General features: G+C 49.6%; 4 protein-coding genes across 4 annotated transcripts in view; 3 read left to right on the top strand and 1 right to left on the bottom strand.

Moving 5' to 3' along the window:
• The window catches only part of six3a (SIX homeobox 3a), a gene marked incomplete at both ends in the record, with an annotated part of 284,173 nt that overhangs the window by 45,174 nt on the left and 217,970 nt on the right, over positions 1 to 21,029 (top strand). The gene's annotated exons all lie outside the window — the stretch shown is intronic.
• slc3a1 (solute carrier family 3 member 1) lies at positions 1,861 to 9,319 on the top strand (the record flags this gene model as incomplete). The annotated part of the gene is made up of 10 exons (XM_080542553.1): positions 1,861 to 2,113; positions 3,546 to 3,725; positions 4,115 to 4,257; positions 4,539 to 4,664; positions 5,710 to 5,829; positions 6,434 to 6,558; positions 7,187 to 7,388; positions 7,821 to 7,997; positions 8,347 to 8,472; positions 8,891 to 9,319. Exons 1-10 carry the CDS (start codon positions 1,885 to 1,887, stop codon positions 9,317 to 9,319), a joined length of 1,857 nt encoding a protein of 618 aa, XP_080398679.1. The 5' UTR covers positions 1,861 to 1,884.
• On the bottom strand, positions 10,437 to 19,510 carry prepl (prolyl endopeptidase like; the record flags this gene model as incomplete). Its single annotated transcript, XM_080528782.1, has 15 exons — positions 10,437 to 10,520; positions 10,932 to 11,020; positions 11,824 to 11,950; positions 12,065 to 12,214; positions 12,500 to 12,716; positions 13,358 to 13,533; positions 14,499 to 14,705; positions 14,918 to 15,010; positions 15,317 to 15,415; positions 16,046 to 16,262; positions 16,479 to 16,605; positions 16,896 to 17,114; positions 17,452 to 17,512; positions 17,781 to 17,909; positions 19,382 to 19,510. The coding sequence occupies 15 exons, from the start codon at positions 19,508 to 19,510 to the stop codon at positions 10,437 to 10,439; spliced, it is 2,124 nt and encodes a 707-aa protein (XP_080384908.1).
• Positions 20,139 to 21,029, top strand: part of camkmt (calmodulin-lysine N-methyltransferase) — a gene marked incomplete at both ends in the record, with an annotated part of 111,081 nt that continues 110,190 nt past the window's right edge. The window contains one exon of the mRNA XM_080528771.1: positions 20,139 to 20,273. Within this exon, the coding sequence (XP_080384897.1) occupies positions 20,139 to 20,273 (135 nt within the window). The remainder of the gene's footprint in view (positions 20,274 to 21,029) is intronic.

Genomic DNA, 21,029 nt, shown 5'->3' with positions numbered 1-21,029 from the left:
CTAAGCTCACCAGGCAGTTACATTGCCCTGGGTAAGTAATATGACAATGAAGCATGTTTCCTTCTTTGGCTCGACACTCCAAAAGGTTGGATTTGAAATCAAACAATTACTATGAGGTTAAAGTAGAGACAAACATGTCAACATGAGGGTAAAAGGGAAGTCAAGGAAGCCGAAATGAAGTTGAAATATCAGAAGAAAAAATCTGAAACAGCCAAAACCATAAACCTACCAAAATCATTCAAAGGAGAAAAGGAGCACTGGTGAGTTTAGAAATCGCAAATGGCCGAGAAGACCTGGGAAGACTTCTACATTGGATGACTGAAGAATGCTCACCATGATTAAGAAAGAAAAACAACAACTTCCCCACAGATTAGGAACAATCTCCAGGAGGTAGGTGTGACTGTGAATGTTCGCAATGTGCAAACCTACTATGTCGCCACAAGAACAGGATGGCCAGTTAAGGTTTTGCTAAAAAGTAACTGAAAGAGCCTAAGGAGTTCTGGAAAAAGGGCTTGTGGACAAGTGAGACAAAGATTAACATGGACCAGAAAGAATGATAGTAAGTGTGGAGAAAAAAAATTATCTGCTGAATTTCCACAGAATACCACCTCTCTGTCAGCCCAAGTACAAACAAATGCCTCCAAACTCCTACTGAATGCATTTCATTTGCTGAAGAGGACATTTAAGGCAAAACATCCTCAAAACACACAACAACTGCAGGACAGGCCTGGCAGAGCATTACAGACACCCACACAGTGTCTGGGTCGCAGACTTCAGGCAGTTATTGCAAAAGATTGTCGACCAAATACTAAACATTTGTACACTTATCTACCATAACCTCACAGTATTGTTTGATTTCAAATCCCAAAAATCCATTACTGCATATGTTATATTCTTCAAGAATCATATCATTCATATAAAAGTCAGAAAATTGAGGTGCCAATCGCAGATTGCCCCTTTAACAGGAATGAGTTGTAAAGCTAAGAACTGCCTCAAGTACACCATAGCCGTAAATGCCCCCCCATGCACTTCTCCTGTGGACAACGTTTATGGCTACTGGTGTGTAACTGCAATCAAGTGAAGTCAGTGTGTTCAAGCCAACTGCACTCTACTGCACTCAGGGCACCAGAGAGCTGGAAGATAATCTCTAACCATGCGTTTATACCTCTCCTATTTCCCACATACCACTGAGAGAGAGAGAGAGAGAGAGAGAGAGAGAGAGAGAGAGAGAGTGACTGTGAGTGGAGTGTGTGTGTGTGTGTGTGTGTGTGTGTGTGTGTGTGTGTGTGTGTGTGTGTGAGTGTGTGTGTGTGTGTGTGTGTGTGTGTGAGCGAGAGAGAGAGAGAGAGTGTGTGTGTGTGTGTGTGTGATTTTGAGAGGGAGATTGATTGTGTGTGTGTGTGTGTGTGTGTGTGTGTGTGTGTGTGTGTGTGTGTGTGTGTGTGTGTGGGCGCGCTTGTGTGTGTGTGAGAGAGAGAGAGAGAGAGAGAGAGAGAGAGAGAGGGAGAGAGGGAGAGATGGAGAGAGATTGTACTATGGACCCTGTAACTTGCCTCCATAAAGAAGTGTTCCCACAATTGATCACACACCTGTATTGAGCCAGCAGCATCACGCTGTCACCTAACCAGGATAAGATCAGACATCTTAACGTTAGTTAATCTTAGCTAAGATTTAGAGTCTCTAGTTCCCTAAGAGATGACCTTAGGTGGGGGCCCCAACGGCAGCATGGAGATGGGGGAGCCTGAGGGTATCAGAAACACGGGCTTCCAGGACCACGATGGCCAAGCGGAGGATGCAGGGGACCAAGCCGGGAGCAGGACCTCCACGACGGTCAGCCTGGGACGTCCCGGGGACGCCTACAACCAAATCCGACCTTACGCGGGGATGCCCAAAGAGGTCCTGTTGCTGTATTCTACCCAGGCTCGGTACCGGGTGCCCCGGGAGATCCTGTTCTGGCTGACGGTGGCGTGCGTGCTGGCGCTGATCGCCGTGACCATCGCGGTGATCGCCCTGTCGCCCCGGTGTCTGAGCTGGTGGCAGACCTCCCCGGTGTACCAGGTCTACCCGCGCTCCTTCAGGGACACCGACAGCGATGGGATCGGCGACCTCAAAGGTAGTGGTGGTCATTCTAGGTCCTGGACAACTCGTGACGTTAGAATTATATGGTTCTATCAAAAAAACAAAATTGAGTTTTTTTTACATAATCTGATCCATTAGGTGTTTATTAATGCCTGTGTGGTGTTATTTTTAAAATGTTGACATTTTTTTGTTAGTAATTCATAAAATACAAAGGTTCCATCTCACAAAACATAATGGAATGTAAGAACTTTGACGCTCAATATCTCTGAACTACCCTAAACGGAGATAGAACCTTATCATTCTAAGCTCACGAACTTATTGATCTCCACGTATGGCAGTCTAGATCCATTGCCATGAATTACTTGTCGTTCAAAAAACGTTGTGCGTTTGAGTGAATTAAATACGGCGCATATTACTTGACTTCATAATCGATGTTGGATGTTTGTGTTTATGTATGGTGAGTGCTTTCCTGCAGTCATTACCGCCAGGTATAGAGGTCAGAGGTTTTGTTGTTGTTAAATTGCACTCGTTACACGAGTTAGTAATTTTATAGGCTTACATGATGTGATCATAAACTTGTGTCTCCCAACAACCTCACACACACAATTCCCAGAACGAGGCGAAGCGTATTACTGCCAAGAGCAACAAGTACAGCAACATACTGTACACTCCTGTGTATAGGCCTAGGCTATACTATGCCTCAGTCAGGGTCTGACACTAGAGTGTGTATTTGCAATGTCATAAAGGTCCAGACCCTTAAAGGTCCAGAGGTCAACACAGTAAACCGTAGGCACAGTTCAAGCCCACCTAAGCTGTTTTTTTCTCAGTCTGGCTACATGACTTACACATTGAAGCTGAAATATGTACACTAACAATAATATGTCAGCCACATTTTCTCAGATAAACAAATTGAACTCATTCTTGTGGTGTCAAGGATTATCTTTTTTTTCTAAAGATTACATTAGAATTATGTTGCCATACTGTTTTGGTGGGTTCATGGTGTGCTGGTCAACAGTGTGTTTGGACCCAGAGTGATACAGTATGACAGGGGGGGGGGCTGGTCCAGGTAGAAATCGGAGGACGGGCTCATTGTGTTTGATACCATTCCTCATTCCGTTCCATGCATTATTCCACCGAGTCCTCCGATTTCTACCTACACCAGCCTCCCCTGATACAGTATGAGTATGGTCTAACACAGTGGTTTTCAACCCTCTCCTCAGGGACCACGAGCCGTTCCACATATTTGATCTGTTCCACCACCAGCACACCTGATTCAACTAATCAAGTACAAACCATAATTGCTTTGCACTTGATTAGTTGAATCAGGTGTGCTGGTGGTGGAACAGATCAAATATGTGGAACGGCTGGTGGTCCCCGAGGAGAGGGTAGAAAACCACTGGCTAACACTCCCACACCTTGCTGGACCTTCCCCCCTCCCCTTATCCCCCCCACCCCACCCCCCCCAGGCATCTTGGAGAAGCTGGACCATTTCCAGTACCTGAACATCAAGTCCGTGTGGATCAGCCCTTTCTACAAGTCCCCCATGAAGGACTTTGGTTACGACGTGGAGGACTTCAGAGACATCGACCCTCTCTTCGGCTCCATGCAGGACTTTGACGACCTGCTGAATGGCATGCATAACAAGGGTGAGCCAGGGGTGACTGTAGACCAGCCGGGTTGACCCCCCTGACGAATGCACATTCCTTTGATCTCTACACTCTTAGGAAAAAAATGGTAGCCTACCACCCTTGAAGAACCCTTTGGGGTTCCATGTTGAACCCTGTTGGGTTCGATATAGAACCTTCTGTGAAAAAGTATCTACGTGTAACCCAAAAGGGGTCTACATCTAACCCAAAAGGGTTCTACTCATTGGACCCCAAAGTTTTTTTTCTTCTCAAGTGTACTTTTAAGTGCAGTACATTTTAGTGCACGTTGTCATGATAACAGTCACAATTCGATGACTCCACCATACTCTTCCACAACTTACACCCCGCTCTCCCCCTGACCCCCCCCCCCCCCCCCCCCAACCCCCCAGGTCTGAAGTTGATCATGGACTTCATCCCTAACCACACCAGTGACCGCCACCGCTGGTTCAACCTGAGCAGGACCAGAGACGACCACTACTCAGACTACTACGTCTGGGCGGACTGTGTCCCAGACACCCCCCCGAACAACTGGGTAAGGAGGAGGCCCAGGTTCATACCTGACCCAGCCAGGGGAGGCTGGTGGAGGTAGAAATGGACAGAGGACGGGGCTAATTGTAATGCATGGAATGGAATGAGGAATGGGATCAAGCACTCGCCTTCCCCATTCCTCATTCCATTCCATACAGCCCCTGTCCTCTGCTTTCTACCTCCACCCACCAGCCTCTCTGTGTAACTAATACATGTGTGATTTGATGGGAGGTGACCTATAAGAGTATGGACCAATGATTGAGCGGGGTGAGTCTCCCCCTCCAGGTGAGCGTCTTTGGGAACTCGTCCTGGACGTATGACGAGGTCAGAGGTCAGTGTTACCTGCACCAGTTCCTCAAGGACCAGCCGGACCTCAACCTCCGCAACCCGAACGTCCGCAGAGAGATGACTGTAAGATGTTACACACACACAGACGCACGCACGCACGCACGCACACGCACGCACGCACACACACACACACACACACACACACACACACACACACACACACACACACACATACATACATACACACACATGGAGTGAATAAAAGTGAGTCAGAAAGGAGAAGGATCCCTGCTGTTGAATGTGATGAGTGAGAAAGGGAGAGAGAGAAAAAGAGAGAGAGAGAGAGGACGGGGGGAGGGAGGGATCTCTGTTCTCATGAGATGGGGGAGGAGGGGAGGGAGGGAGGGAGGGAGTGGTAGGTGGAGGGAGAGGTGGAGGAGGATTTGGCTCCCACACGTTACAGAGAAGCCTTTATGCTCAGCTGGCTGGCAGATAACACTCACCTGGGCTCCCTGCCCGGGAGGGTAGGGGATACACACCTACAGTACCACCTAGTGTCCTCTCAACATACCTACCTAGCTAGCTAGCTAACTACCTACCTACCAAGCTAGTTACCTACCTACCAAGCTAGTTACCTGCCTAGATAGCTAACTACCTACCCACCTACCTACCCACCTACCCACCTACCTACCTACCTACCCACCTACCTACCTACCTACCTACCCACCTACCTACCTACCTACCTACCTACCTACGTACCTGCCTATCTGTAATGGAGCCATGTCGTCAGCGTTTTATTGTTATTTAATCATCAACAACACCGTGGCCTCGGAAGCCTCACCACCAACGTGTTGCCGTGGTTATTGATCGCTGTCGTTTCTCAGCTCCAATAGCCGGTTACTGATTATCTCTGAGTCATTACCTCGTTAGGGTTTTACAGCTGGGCACAAAGTACAGCCGAGGGACAGAGGCTGTGAGAAGCTGTGAGAAGCTGTGTGTGTGTGTGTGTGTGTGTGTGTGTAAGAAGACTCTGTGGCTAGTAATCAAGATCTTAACTATCGATTGCAATAATGTATCCTGTACCAATAAACACCTCTGTTTTTCTCTGTGAGAGTGTAATGTTTTGGAAGATCTGTAACTCTTCTTTGACTTCTCTCTCTCTCTCCAGGACATAATTCACTTCTGGCTGGAGAAGGGAGTGGACGGGTTCCGCATGGACGCAGTCAAACACATCCTGGAGGCCACACACCTGAGAGACGAACCCCAGGTCGACCCCAACCAAGATCCTGTGAGTCTCGATTGTCCTGTCCTTACCTAACCCAAACCCTAACCAAGACCCTGTGAGTCTCACCTGTCCTGTCCTAACCCTACCTGTCCTAGCATCATTAGCGTCATGTCCTCACCTGTCCTCACCTCACCTGACCTCACTGGTCCTCACCTCACATCACCTGTCCTAACCTCACCTGTCCTGTCTAACATTTCAAGATCAATTGTCTTGTTTGGATTGACTGTAAACATCTCACAAACAGAATACCTCATATGACTGGATATTATTTGTATAAAACCATCTCTGTTTCGATGACTGTTCAGCGGGTTGGTTGACCTTTGCCTCCTGAGAGGAGGTAGCCAATGGGAGAGCAGGGTTTCAGACAGGCTGTGTTCCCACCAGCCAGGGATTACTACAGCAGCATACCTTGGAGGCTTTGTGACTTTCTGTCATGTGATCTGACTAATGCTGCACAATTACAGCTGGCCTGAGCTGCTCTCTGGCTGGAGAGAAAAGGAGGAGGAGAGGAGGAGAGGAGGAGAGGAAGAGAGGAAGTAGACTGATACCATCTCTCTCTTTCACCACTGTTGTCCCCCCCCCCCCCCCCCCCCCCCCCCCCCGCTAGGACACAGTGGACACTGAGTCTGAGCTGCACCATGACTACACCTCCACCCAGCTGGGTCTGCATAGGATCCTGCAGGACTGGAGGGCAGAGATGGACGTCTATAGCAGAGAGCCGGGCCGATACAGGTACACACACACACACACACACACACACACACACACACACACACACACACACACACACATATGACCGCTTTACCTGATTCAGTCAGATGGGGGTGGCATACTATGCTAGGCTTGCAGAATATAGTGTAAGCACATTATGGCCCAGTTTCACAAACAAGGCTTAAGCCCTACTCCTGGACTAAATCACACTTTCAATGTAGAATCTCCATTGAAGATGCTTTTTAGTCTAGGATTAGGCTTAAGCCTTGTCTGTGAAACCGGCCCTATAAGTAGTGAAATGCTTGACATAAACTATACAACATGGTCATTAACTGGGGAAGGTTAATCCACAATGCATTTTCGTATTTACGCTGAGTGTATATTATCATCATAGCAACATCGTAGCCTATGTATATCAGGCCATAATTAGGTGACTGGTACCTTACACGCCCGTGGTTCTAGGGTACTTCATAATATCATAGCTTAGTATATCATGAGTTCAACTTGAGCCCATATTAGGTGAGTGGTCTACCCCCCTGTCTGTAGGTCTACCCTGTGTCTGTCAATCTCACCCCATTTAGGGTTATGGGGGCATATCTGTAGGAACACGCCCCATATTTTCTATTTCAATTCCCCTCTTTGTCTCTAGGTTTATGGTGACAGAGTCCTATGACTACGAGGAGGTAGATAAAACAATGATGTACTACGGGACCCCCCAGGTGATAGAGAGCGACTTCCCCTTCAACTTCTACCTGATGGACCTCCCCCAGAACCTGACCGGCACCGGGGCCCGAGCCCTGGTCCACCTCTGGATGGACAACATGCCCCGCGGGAAGTGGCCCAACTGGGTGGTGAGTGAAGGGTTAAAAAAATGACACCCACATATTTGACGATTTTTCTTTCTTTTAACCAGGTGATTCTTATTATAATAATCTCTTTTTTTATGGAGGGATTAAAGATCACATTGGCCCAGATGAATTGCTGTCCTTGTGTGAACCAGTTCCAGAACGATAGCAGAGCAATTGACAAGCGATCGCTGTTCACATATACGTCACGTTCTTCCTTCCGACTGAATGGTTTCCCTATAGAGCTCTACCAGGGTTTAGCGGTTAGCTGTTAGCCGTGGTGCTAACAACAGCACATCTATTACACCTATATCAGAGGAGGCTGGTGGAGGTAGAAATCGGAAGAATGAGCCCATCCTCCCATGTCTACCTCCACTGGTTCCCCAATGAAAGCTGGTCTGAGCCCCCCCCCTCCCACCATCTCTCTGTGTGCCAAAGGTGGGGAACCATGACAAGCCTCGTATCTCGTCCAGCGCTGGTCCTGAGTACACGCGTGTCCTCAACATGCTGCTGCTGACGCTGCCCGGCACGCCCACCACCTACTACGGAGAGGAGATCGGCATGGAGAATGTCAACGTTACGGACATACAGGACCCCTTCGGCAAGTTCAACCCTGTAAGTCTGACTGGCCAGGCCGGCTGTGTGTGTGTGTGTGTGTGTGTGTGCGCGTGTGGTGTGTGTGTGTGTGTGTGTGTGTGCGCGTGTGTGTGTGTGTGTGCGTGTGTGTGTGTGTGCGTACGTGTGTGTGAGTACGTGTGTGTGTGTGTGTGTGTGTGTACGTGTGTGAAAGACATTCAGGACTCCTTCGGCAAGTTCAACCCTGTAAGTCTGACTAACCCTGTCATATGGAGTGTGGGTGTGTGTGTATGTACAGTTTGCGTGTGTGTGTGTGTGTGTCTGTCTGTCTGTCAAGCTATCTGTCAGGACTGTAACACTCTGCCCTGTCCTTCTCCCCTTGTGTTAGAATGCCAGTCGGGACCCCCAGCGCTCGCCCATGCAGTGGAGCTCTGAGCTGAACGCTGGCTTCAGTGACAGCCCCAACGGGACGTGGCTACCTGTACCCCAAAACTACAGCACTGCCAACGTGGAGGTAGGCTAACCGCTAACATAGCTACCTCTAATTCCACAGTACACACTGCCAACGTGGAGGTAGGCTAACCGCTAACATAGCTACCTGTATACCCACAGTACAGCACTGCCAACGTGGAGGTAGGCTAACCGCTAACCTAGCGACCCCACTAGGGATGGGGCCAAGTGTTACAGTAGCCTACACGGCTAGTCCCGTGTGTGTGTTTGTGTGTGTGTGTGTGTGTGTGTGTGCGCGTGCGTGTGTGTGTGTGTGTGGTGACTGGGACAGGGTTCAGACTCTATACTATAGTGTATTATGAATGGTTGGTTCTCTGTCCTCCCCAGGTGTGTGTGTGTGTGTGTGTGTCTGACTAAGGGTTCCAATAGGACAGCAGAGTCGTCTTTCAGAGACTGACTGGTTCTCTGTCCCCCTCCCCCAGGCCCAGAAGGCTGACAGCGGGTCGGTCCTGTCTCAGTACCGGGCCCTGAGCCTGCTCCGGGAGGCCGACCTGGCGCTGCAGCGCGGCTGGATGTGTCACGTCCGGTCCGACGCCAGCGTGTTCTCCTTCCTGCGCGAGGTGGACGGCCTCGGCCACGCCTTCCTGGTGGTGCTCAACTTCGGGGGCGACGCCCTCACGGACCTCACGGCCGTGGCCGAGCTCCCCGATTGGCTCACGGTGCGCATGAGCACCCACCGCCGCGACGACGCCGGCCCGCTGCGGAAGTCCCGCATCGCCACGGTGAAGGGGGAGGGGCTGCTGCTGGAATATTCCACTCACGAGCGGTTCCACCCAGGCCACGCCTCCCAGTGCTACGTGTCAGAGAAGGCGTGTTACCTGAGCGCTCTGGACATCCTGTACACCTGCTGAGGACAAATGACCAGTGTTGCCAGTTTGGGCGTATTCCCGCCCGATTGGGCTATTTATGATCACACTGGGCAGCTTTTAGACTGCGGTTACGCTGGAAAACAATCCCATCTGGCAACACTGCAACGACTCGTGTTGCTCATTTGTCTCCAGTCTTATGGGTCTCTTACAAATGTTGTCACTTGTCCAACAACTATTGCAGCTTTATTTCTCCTGCCTTGTTAGTCTTTATAACCCCTGCCCACTTTATTTTTCTTGTTGCTGCAATGTAGAGGAACTGAAGCCTCAGAGGTTTACTCTCTTATACTTGTATAATGGGATGTAACAATAAACTTGAAACTTAAAACTGAGTAGTGTGTATGTGTGTGTGGAAAGTCTGAGTAGAGTGTGTGATTGTGTGTGTGTGTGTATGTGTGTTAAGTCTGAGTAGAGTGTGTGATTGTGTGTGTGTGTGTGTGTAAAATCTGAGTAGAGTGTGTGTGTGTTTAAGGTCTGAGTAAAGAAAACCAGTTGGAGTGTGGCTGAGTCACTGTTCACTGTCTGTTTAGAAACTGGTTTGTTTATTTTCCTTCATTAAAAACAAGCATGTTCAACATGTCTAACAAGTATATACAGCGTGTGTGTCAGTTGTGGTGCTTCGTCAGCTTGTTCCAGAGGTGAAATATGCTGCGTCTCCATAGTGTCAAGTGGTTTTCTTTCCTTGTTTCCTTCATCTCCAAGAGACTTGTGGGGGGGGGGGCCTAGCATCAACCCGCTAATACATCTGGAGATAACCCATCCAGCTTTGGAGAAACTTTGGGGAGGGGGGTGGTCTTCCACAGACAGTCACCTCTACCGACCAATCACAAAGTCTGGGTAGGTGGTCTGGCTGAGAACGAAGGTTGAAATTGCGCTCTCTCTAAATAAATAAATAAATAATTAAAACTCTGGAGCGAATGCTGAAGGCTAACATTGCCAAGCCCCCTATGTCGGGGAGATGTTGCTGATTGGTTCAGAATACGATTGACCACTTCTAGCACGTCCGTGTCCCTGGCCCCTCCCTGTCCGTCGCCTCAGCAACAATCCTCCAGGCGGTATTCCCGAGAGCATCCGGCACATATGGCCTTCTCCCTCCCTCCCTCTACCTGCGTCTGTGTCTGGGGGACTTCTGGTGGTCCGGGACCAGGCCCAGCTCTCTGTAGAGGAAGGCCAGCTGCCGAGCACTCTGGGTGGGGGAGGACAGACAGGAGGAGGGGGGGGGGGGTTAGGCTGGAGACTCTGGGATACTGTATATCAGTGTATAATCCATCCATACTCTGGCTAATCTGTGTTTACAGCTTAAATGCCAGGTTATCAGGAGAGAGAGAGAGAGAGAGAGAGAGAGAGAGAGAGAGAGTGAGTGAGTGAGTGAGAGAGGCTGCTATCAACAGACTGACTGTTCTTGTGATAGGACGACTATGGAGTGTATGGCTTCAGTGTGGAGGTAAAATACTTTACACACTCCAGTATCTGCAGTTTATAGACTGAGCTAGGCACAGAACTGTCACTGGGTTAAAGGTTAAGGTAGGCTGTGGTGTCTATAGGGCGCACACACACACACACACACACACAGGGTCCAGTAGGAGAGGTTCCGTACCTCAGTCAGAGACAGGTCAAAGTCCTCAGGTCCAAAGTGGTCGGCTCCGGGCCGCACGTCCAGAATCACTGTCGGTGTGGCCTCAGGTTCTGGAGGGACAGAGGACAGAGTTGGTTCTGTACCTACGAGGAGAGGAGAGGGTAAGGGAGATGAGGGGAGGGGAGGGGAGAAGAGAGCAGGAGAGAGGAGAAGAGCTAGAATTCTAACAACTCCTCAATCATCTGTCTTATCTCAGGGCAGCCGTGTGGCTCTCCAAGGCTCCCTTCCTCTCTCTCTCTCTCGCTCTCTCCCCCTCCCTCTCTCTCTCTCTCTCCTCCTCTTCCTCCCTATGGCCCTGTACCTCTCAACCCCTCCACCTCCTACCTCCCTCTCCCCCCCCCCCCCCCCTCCTCTGTGCTGTGTTTCACCACTCTCCTCCTGACCTTGACAGAGCCCAGTGTATTGTTCCTTATCTCTCTCTCTGATACTCATCAACATCCTAATGGGCCGACTCAGGCTCCGGGTGTGTGTGTGTGTGTGTGTGTGTGTGTGTGTGTGTCATCAGCACTTGCTATCACATACTGAGTAGAGAAGAGAGATTACAGAGAGAGAGAAAGAGGTGTGTGTGTGCACGCGCGCATGTGCATGTGCATTCATGCGTATGTTCGCCTGTGTGTGTGTGTGTGAGGGAGGGGGATAGAGAGCTCCGGTAAGTCTGCCCTGGGGGAGGAGGGTTGTGTGCTGACGGAGCCTCACAGAGAGCTGCCTCACATCAAGGTCACCTGCCATGATCCACAACTAACAAGCCCTAGCCCCTAGACACTAGCCCCTACCGCCTAGACACTAGCCCCTTTGTGTGTGTGTGTGTGTGTGTGTGCGTGTGTGTGTGTGTGTGTGTGTGTGTGCGACTCACCAGATGCAGGCCGGCCAGTAAGGTGTGTGTGTATCGCTGTCCTCAGTCTCTCCACATACTTGTGAACGCCCGCCAGGGGAACTCTGACGTCATCTCTGTAGGCCGTGAGTAGCATGGAGGGGTAGCGCTGTGACACACACACACACACACACAGGTACATTGTAAACGGACAGCCCACACTCCTTGACAGGGTAAGTGTTCCAGTCAGAGGGGTGCAGGTGGGAGGCTGGACTGGGCTGACCTGGGGTGTGATGTTGTGGCAGGGGCAGTAGGAGGCGATGGCGTCCCTGTGCAGGGGGTCCGCCAGGGGGTCTCCCCACTCCCCCCTCTCCTCCAGGGTCAGGGGCAGGCTGGGGTCCTGCATGGTGCCCAGGACGTCTAGGAACGGAGCCTGGAGTAAGAGGAGGACATAGTAGGGGTGTGAGAGAGTGAGTGTGTGTGTGTGTGTGTGTGTTAGTGTGTCTGAGTGTGTGTGTGCACTGAGCCTGGACACACACACACACACACACCTGGCCGAGACCGAGGTAGAGTAGGAAATAGAGGGGTGAAAATGCATGTATACAGTATGTGTGTGTGTCTGTCTGTGTATGTGTGTATGTGTGTGTGTGTGTGTGTGTGTGTGTGTGTGTGTTCCATCTACTTCAGACAGGTGTGTGTGTGTGTGTGTGTGTCTCACCTGCAGGGTGACGGCGCGTACAAGATGAGGCAGTTGGTTGCACAGCGCCCCCACCAGTACGGCGCCGGCGCTGCGGGCCGACAGGGCGGTGCGGGGGGGCTGGGAGACCCCCAGGGAGGACAGCCTGGTGAGGCAGGCCGCCAGGTCCTCCACGCCCCTCTGCTTCCCCTGCAGACGGCCCCCCCGGTGCCAGGCCAGCCCACGCTCCCCTCCACCCCTACGCACACACATATGCGGACACAGACGCACGCACCCCCGCACACACACACGCACACAGACAGACATAGAGACACAGACGCACGCACGCACACACACACACACACACAGACAGACATAGAGACACAGACGCACGCACACACGCACACACAGACGCACGCACACGCGCACACACACACACACACACACACACACACACACACACACACACACACACACACACACACACACACACACACACCAGGCTCGGGTCAAATTCCTATGTGGGTGTATTTTTAAAGCTTCTGACGTGAGCTCTATTTAAAGCTGCACTTCTGGGAGACAGAGTCTCTGGTCGTTGGCTAAATGGGACGACACCACGTCACTGAAACACGTCACCTAACAAGCCCATGTCATTACCACCCACACCACCAAGACCAGAGGCCAGACACACGACACACACACACACACACACACACACACACACACACACACACACATATACACACATACACACATACACACATACACACATACACACATACACACACACACACACACACACACACACACACACACACACACAAACACCCTCGGCCTACTTCACACTAAGCTAACGCCGTGTTGCAGTGTCTTGTGGGAGTTGTAGTTGTGTGTTCCTACCGGACGTGGCAGTAGGCCAGGGCCCAGCCGTCCTCCAGCAGCAGCCTGCTCTCTGGGCTGAAGGTCATGTCCAGGTCCCGGCCGTACGCTCCGTACACCTGCACCAGCAGTGGAGCCCCTCGCAGGCCCTCCAGGGGCGCTGCATGGAACAGAGTCAGGGGAACCATGGTGCCGTCCTAGAGAGAGGGAGGGTGGGAGGGGGAGAGGGGGAGGGAGGGAGGGAGGGAGGGAGGGGGACCTGTCACTAATGGATTGTCCCTTTATTAAAATAAATGGCGGGAGAATGTGCAGTCCTCCACGCACTCTGATCCATGCGTACGTTACATAAACTGGCACCCACAGAAACCAAGCTGTGCCTTCAAGTCCTGACAACCCTGGAGTTTCTGACAACCGGCACTTTTCAAAGGGAAATGACTGACTTTTATGTCGGACCACATGCTGCTCTAATGCCTTTTTGGTCTCTGTAAAGGCCTCACTGCGCCCACCAAACAACACATTTTTCCTTGCTTCAACCTCCCCTACAAGAACCTCTATTTCACATTGGGTGAAAATGTCTTTTTTCGCCTTTCTGTCAGGATGTTGCCTTCATTGTCGGAATCATGCAGTCGGAATGGGTGAATATTAATTAGGGGCCTTTCACTGACCATTTAAAGCCAACTATGGGCATAAAAAGATGCTCGCTCACATGCAACATTTTTTGTTGATTTATAAAGGGAACAAGGCGTGGGACGTGCGTACGCACTGTGTTATAAATCTGAATATGGAGTCGCGTTTTGGCTCCCTATCTTCTACGTTTTTGTTACTGTCTATATATATATATATATATAATAAAACATTTTGTAATGCTGCCTACATGCTGTTATTCATGTCTAATCTGAACCAGCTCACCGGATCACCCCAATAGGTAATGTGTATTGTCTATGTTCATGTCTAAAAAATCAATAAAAAGAATTAAGAAAGAAAGAATAAATCTGAATATTTGTGTGTGTAAACGTTCTGGCTTTTCACGTCATTCCTACACAGTTTTATAAATGAGGCCCCAGGTATAGTAGGGAGTTTGTGTGTCTGTCTGTGTGTGTGTCTGTCTGTGTGTGTATGCATGCGTGTGTGTGTGTGTGTGTATTATTCAGCTCCAGTCTACCTGGCTGGGGGTCTCCAGGCGTGTGGTGTGGTAGTCCTGGGGGGTCCGGTCCTCCCGGGGGTCCGTGTGTAAGAGGAGGCGGCCCCCCCCGGGGGTGTAGCGGTAGTGGACGGGGGGGTGGACGGGAGAGGAGAGCAGGAGGTCCAGTGCTGAGCTCTCCCCCAGGCCCGCCCTGCTGGGCTGCACAGCACAGGCCCACGGAGGGAGCTGGGGGGGGGGGGTGAGACTACTGAACATTACAAACCAACATTATCATGTATGTGTGTTTGTGTACGCACCTCTTTCTGACTTAGTAGTAGTGTGTGTGTGCGTGTGTGTGTTTTTGCACATGCATGCATGCCTCTCTCTAACCTGTATTGTGTGTGTGTGTGTGTGTGTGTGTGTGTGTGTGTGTGCGTGTGTCCGTCTCTCTCTCTGACCTGTAGTGTGTGTGTGTTCTCTGGGTGGGCTAGAGGGACCACCAGTAGCCCCAGTAGACCCCCAGGATCCCTGATAGATAACACACAGTGGTCCTGGACCACCTCCATCTCCTCCACGGCTGCCCCAGGGGCCGGTCTACACACTGGGACCACCTCCATGTCCTCCACAGCTGTCCCAGGGGCCGGTCTACACACTGGGACCACCTCCATGTCCTTCACAGCTGTCCCAGGGGCCGGTCTACACACTGGGACCACCTCCATGTCCTTCACAGCTGTCCCAGGGGCCGGTCTACACACTGGGACCACCTCCATGTCCTTCACAGCTGTCCCAGGGGCCGGTCTACACACTGGGACCACCTCCATGTCCTTCACAGCTGTCCCAGGGGCCTGTCTACACACTGGGACCACCTCCATGTCCTTCACAGCTGTCCCAGGGGCCGGTCTACACACTGGGACCCAGTTCTCCATGGAGGGAGAGGTGAGAGGGGCTCTAAGGACCTGCAGGACGACACAGGACCAGAGAATCATATCCAGTGGCCTGCGGAAGTAATGGGGACAGTGAAGCATTTTGTCTTCTTTTGGCTTTGAACTCCAAACGTTTGGATTTGAAATCAAACCATTATTGTGAGGTTAAAGTGGAGATATTCTTTTTTATATATTATATATTTTTTGCACAGTCCCCTCGTATATGCCAACATATGTACATACTAGTACCCAACATCATGTCACGCTGACAATCAGGGTGACCACAGCACACACCATAGCAGAGTTTCTCCCTTGTCTCCGTTCTCCGTTGTGAACTTGCCAGTGCCATTATGTAAACATTTCCAAAGCAAATTAAACCTAAATAATTGAGTGACGATAGAGTCACTATCATTTTCTTTATATTTTTATTTTCTTCTTTACCATGTTTATATGTTTGTTTTTATTCTTGCCGGGGCCTCTTGGCCAGATCATCATTGTAAATGAGAATTGATTTTATCTGGTAAAATAAAGGTAAAATATATATAATTTTTTTTATCGACATATTGCTGTTAAAAACTAAAGTGACAGCGTTACGTTGTTCCTCAGTGAACTCAGTATTTTAGCGGTTTTGGGCCCAGTGTGAGAGTTCTACCTGGGACTGACCTGGTACTCCTGGTGCGGCCCGGTATTGGCCAGGATGCAGAGCTGGTTCTGGGAGTGTTCCACGTGGTACAGCAGCCCAGGGAGGCGGGGCTGGACCAGCCTGGGTTCTGTGAGGGGCGTGGCCGTGTCGATAAGCCACACCTCTGAGCTGGTCTTACTGCTGCAGTTGACCGTCACCAACTTCCTGTCTCTGGACAGACTGACCTCTACAAACACACTGTGAAACACACACACACACACACGCGCACACACACACTATATTCAACATGGTTTCACTGTATGTTTCCTGTTTCAATGACACATCTTCACATCAGCAATCAGGATTCTTTCTTGCATTACATGTATGCGTACACACACACACACACACACACACACACACACACACACACACGCACGCACACACACACACACACACACACACACACACACTTACTCAGGCTGTGTCTCCTCATACATCAGTGTCCTCCTGGTGCCTGGGGAGCTCAGGTCCAAACGGAACACGCGGTGACACTGGAGGCCCTCCTGACTGGTGAAGAACAGGACGTCATCTGTAGCCCACTCTACACACACACACACACACACACGCACACGCACACGCACACACACACACACACACACACACACACACACACACACACACACACACACACACACACACACACACACACACACCCACACCCACACCCACACCCACACCCACACACACACACGCACACACACACACGCAGATAGGAAAATCAGTCATTCAACACCACCGTTACATATTCCAAGTCAACCCCTAAGCACTCTGGGAGGATATTAGATATTGGAGGAAGTAATCAATACGGGCCATCTCTGCCCTCTCCCTCACCGAAGCTGAAGACCTTGTCCAGGGTGAGCAAGGGCGGAGGGGGGTCCGGGGGCGTGTGTCCTCCCAGCCGGACCAGGACACACCGGGCCTCTTCTCCCTGGGGGGTCTTCAGGGTGGCGGCCAGGAGCTTCTCCCTGGGGGAGAGACGCACGCGCTGGAGGCTCCAGTCTCCCTCCCCCACGGAGTCCCAAGACAACACCTCCTCTGGATCTGGGTCAACTGCAAGGAGAGAGGCACACACACAGGCACACACGCACAGACACAGGCAGGCAGGCAGGCAGGCAGGCAGGCAGGCAGGCAGGCAGACAGACAGGCAGGCAGACAGACACATACAGACAGACAGACCCATGGGATAAGTGAGACTTCTCATGCATTCCAAAAGACCAGCATCCTGTTTTGTTAGAAGCCACCTCTACAGTTCAGGAGTGTAGTGTGTATTCTGACTAGGGCTGGTACCCTGGTTGTTTATAGTGTGACTAGGTCTAGCTATATTACTCTGGTGTTCTAGCTAGGGCTAGTACCCTGGTGCTAATGCTAGCCAGGGCTAGGTGCTTACCTTGTCTGGTGTCCATTCTGTAGATGCCTCGCCCCTCAATGAAGTACGCATGGTTCCGCCCCTGGACCTACGGACAGAGCTGCTGTCAGTCATGTTCTACACCTACGAGGGATCACACAAATAGAATCATACAATCCAATCAGTCTATTTCCAGGTGAGGAATAGACTACAAAATGTCTCCTAATTGATAATCTTGAAAGTGTAGGCTACAGTAGTTACTTGAGCCAACATTTACTTTTGCACATTGACTCGTAGTGTATTTAACCAGTTTTGGTCTAAGTTGTGGTTAGTGTACGTCTTATCAAATCAACATCACGTTCTATCTTTACCACAGTGTTGTCGGGGACATCGGAAAACCTCAGGTGTGCAGCCCTCAGTCTCTTCTTGAGAGACCTCTCTAGGCCCCTAAGCTGGAGGAGATGAGGGTCGGGGTGGTCCACAGCAGACCTGGGTGGGTGCTAGAATACAAGACCATTGTGAGTTCAACATCATACACATTACACTCGCACAGTGAAAAGAGTGGTGTACGTGTAAACTGTCGTTCACACACACACAATACATACACACACACACACACACACACACACACACACACATTTTAAATGTTTTATTTATGTCCACATACAAAGTACAATTCTAAAGGACATAAATACTAACAGTGCATTTTGGCATCCTGGAAACAATTTGTTACAGTAATGCTGAGCCAACAACCAGTTCTGCCACACACAGGATGTTATTCGCACAAGACCAGTGGGTTGATCAATACTATAAGACAGACAGTATCCCGCTCATGGGTACAGGAAGCACCGCCTTCTCCATATTGAGCGGCTACCAATTGGCAATAACAGCGGATATTGAGCAATATTTTGCTAACTGTTTGGCCCTTCTCTTAGGAAGACCAGCCATATGAAGGCCTCTAACAACAGACTTATGAACATGGCCCAGGCTGCCAAATATAAAAACTAAAAGTTGACATCTGTAGCCCAGTTGTGATATGGCCTGCTCCAGCTGTTGGTATTTTAAGATTTTGGTTAAAAAGGCTTCCTCTAGGCTATGGTCAAAGGTGCAGCCAACTTCTAAAATAAGCACCTCTCTGTGGTTTTCGTTGACAATTACAACATCAGGGGTATTTGCTGAAATATTGGAGAACACTCCTACTGACTCTTCGTCGCTACACAAACTGAACATGTGGGGCTTTACAGTGGAGTGCTTGTACAGCGTTGCGGCAGGCCTGAATATGGAAAAGACACCCACACACACACACACACACACACACACACACACACACACACACACACACACACACCCACACACACCCACACACACACACACCCACACACCATCCAGATGTAAATATAAATATAACACTACCTAATCACAGATGGGGCTGAACATCATTGCAACTGTCGTCTAAATGTTTGATGAACATATTGAGTGTCGCCTCAATTTCCCTAAACAAAAACAAACCCAAGAACCACACAAGTCGATCAGATTTCTAATCCTTAAAAGGGGTCAGTTGCGCAATGACATCCTCCTTCCTCCTCTCTCTTATCTTTATCTTTCTACAAGGCTAGTTTTGTAAGTAACGTTATCCGCGGAAAGGACAGTTACATTATAGATGAACCGGTCATTAAGGATGTTAAAGATCCGCCGAGTAACTTTGCACCAAAGAAACTGCGGCTACGTGACGTGAGCTTAGAATGATAAGGTTCTATCTCCGTTTAGGGCAGTTCAGAGATATTGAGCGTCAAAGTTTTGACATTCCATTATGTTCTGTGAGATGGAACCTTTGTCTTTTATGAATTACTAACTCAAAAAATTAAACATTTTAAAAATAACACCACACAGGCATGAATAAATACCTAATGGATCAGATAATGTAAAAAACTCAATTTTGACAAAAATGGAGATAGAACCTTATAATTCTAACCTCAGGACGTGTGGTCGCCGGGGACATCCGAGGCCCCCCTTCCCCGGCGGAGAGGCTCCGGAGCTGAGCCCATGAGGGTCTACCACCACCCCGCAGGAGAGGACGGAGACACGCAGAGAAGACGGTCATCATGAATTATGAATTATGAAGTCTGATCGATTCACTGAATGACAGTTCAGCTAAAATGATCCATCTATTTCACATGATCACTGATCTCTTCTAACGAGATGACACGAGATTTGTCACAAATAAATGACATCGTTGACACATGTGTCATTGACACACCCAAGCACATTTAAATGCATACAGTACATCTAACATAATAGGACGTGGTTGTAAGCTGTAAGCTACACTGGTCAAGTTGTCACCAAGCATGTGTGTGTGTTTGGATGATTTCCCAAAACAACCGAGCGCTGTTTGATGCCGTAAGCCGACAAACTAGGCAAAAACAATCGATACCAGATACGTCAGCCCTATGGCCTTGTCGGTGAATATCGCGTTCGATGATCTCGGTAATCACCTGCTAAGGTCTGGAGTGACAAGTAGTGTACGGAAGTCGCGTGCTCTCTCCAGCGGCATCCGTGGAACCGGTGTACCGGGAGAGGACCTGATCCCGCTCTGTAACTGTCCCTTTCACCGGTAGATCAGTAGACCTTACAAGCCGTATAGCGTGCTCACACTGTGGAAACGACTGATTTGCGTGTGTTATTGTATTTTCGTTGCCAAAACAGTGTTCAGGACAGGTATGGACGGGGAAATGACAGCTGGTCGTGGAGAAGGTAAACACAACCAGCCGGTGTCAGAAGAGAAGAACGGGAAAGACGTGAACACCTCCAAGCACCGGCTGGCAGGGACCGGCGTCGCCCGTGCACGGTGGACCCTTCTACGGCAGGTATGTGTGCATTTGTCCATATACAGTAGAGTTGTGTGTATTTGTCCATAGACAGTAGAGTTGAATGAATGAATGAATGAATGAATGAATGGTCTTTATTGTCATTGATATAGTACAGGTACCAAACAACGGTTGTGTGTGTTTGTGTGTGTTTGTCCATAGACAGTAGAGTTGTGTGTGTTTGTCCATAGACAGTAGAGTTGTGTGTATTTGTGCATTTGTCCATAGACAGTAGAGTTGTGTGTATTTGTGCATTTGTCCATAGACAGTAGAGTTGTGTTGTATTTGTTCATTTTGTCCATAGACAGTAGAGTTGTGTGTATTTGTGCATTTGTCCATAGACAAGAGTTGTGTGTATTTGTGCATTTGTCCATAGACAGTAGAGTTGTGTGTATTTGTGCATTTGTCCATAGACAGTAGAGTTGTGTGTATTTGTGCATTTGTCCATAGACAGTAGAGTTGTGTGTATTTGTGCATTTGTCCATAGACAGTAGAGTTGTGTATATTTGTGTATTTGTCCATAGACAGTAGAGTTGTGTGTATTTGTGCATTTTGTCCATAGACAGTAGAGTTGTGTGTATTTGTCCATAGACAGCAGAGTTGTGTGTATTTTGTGCATTTGTCCATAGACAGTAGAGTTGTGTGCATTTGTCCATAGACAGTAGAGTTGTGTGTATTTTGTGCATTTGTCCATAGACAGTAGAGTTGTGTGTATTTGTGCATTTGTCCATAGACAGTAGAGTTGTGTGTATGTGT

Source organism: Nansenia antarctica (genome assembly GCF_963989245.1).
Source record: "Nansenia antarctica genome assembly, chromosome: 1".
Classification (NCBI taxonomy): domain Eukaryota; kingdom Metazoa; phylum Chordata; class Actinopteri; order Argentiniformes; family Microstomatidae; genus Nansenia; species Nansenia antarctica.
This window is presented reverse-complemented; position numbering and strand designations above follow the sequence as displayed.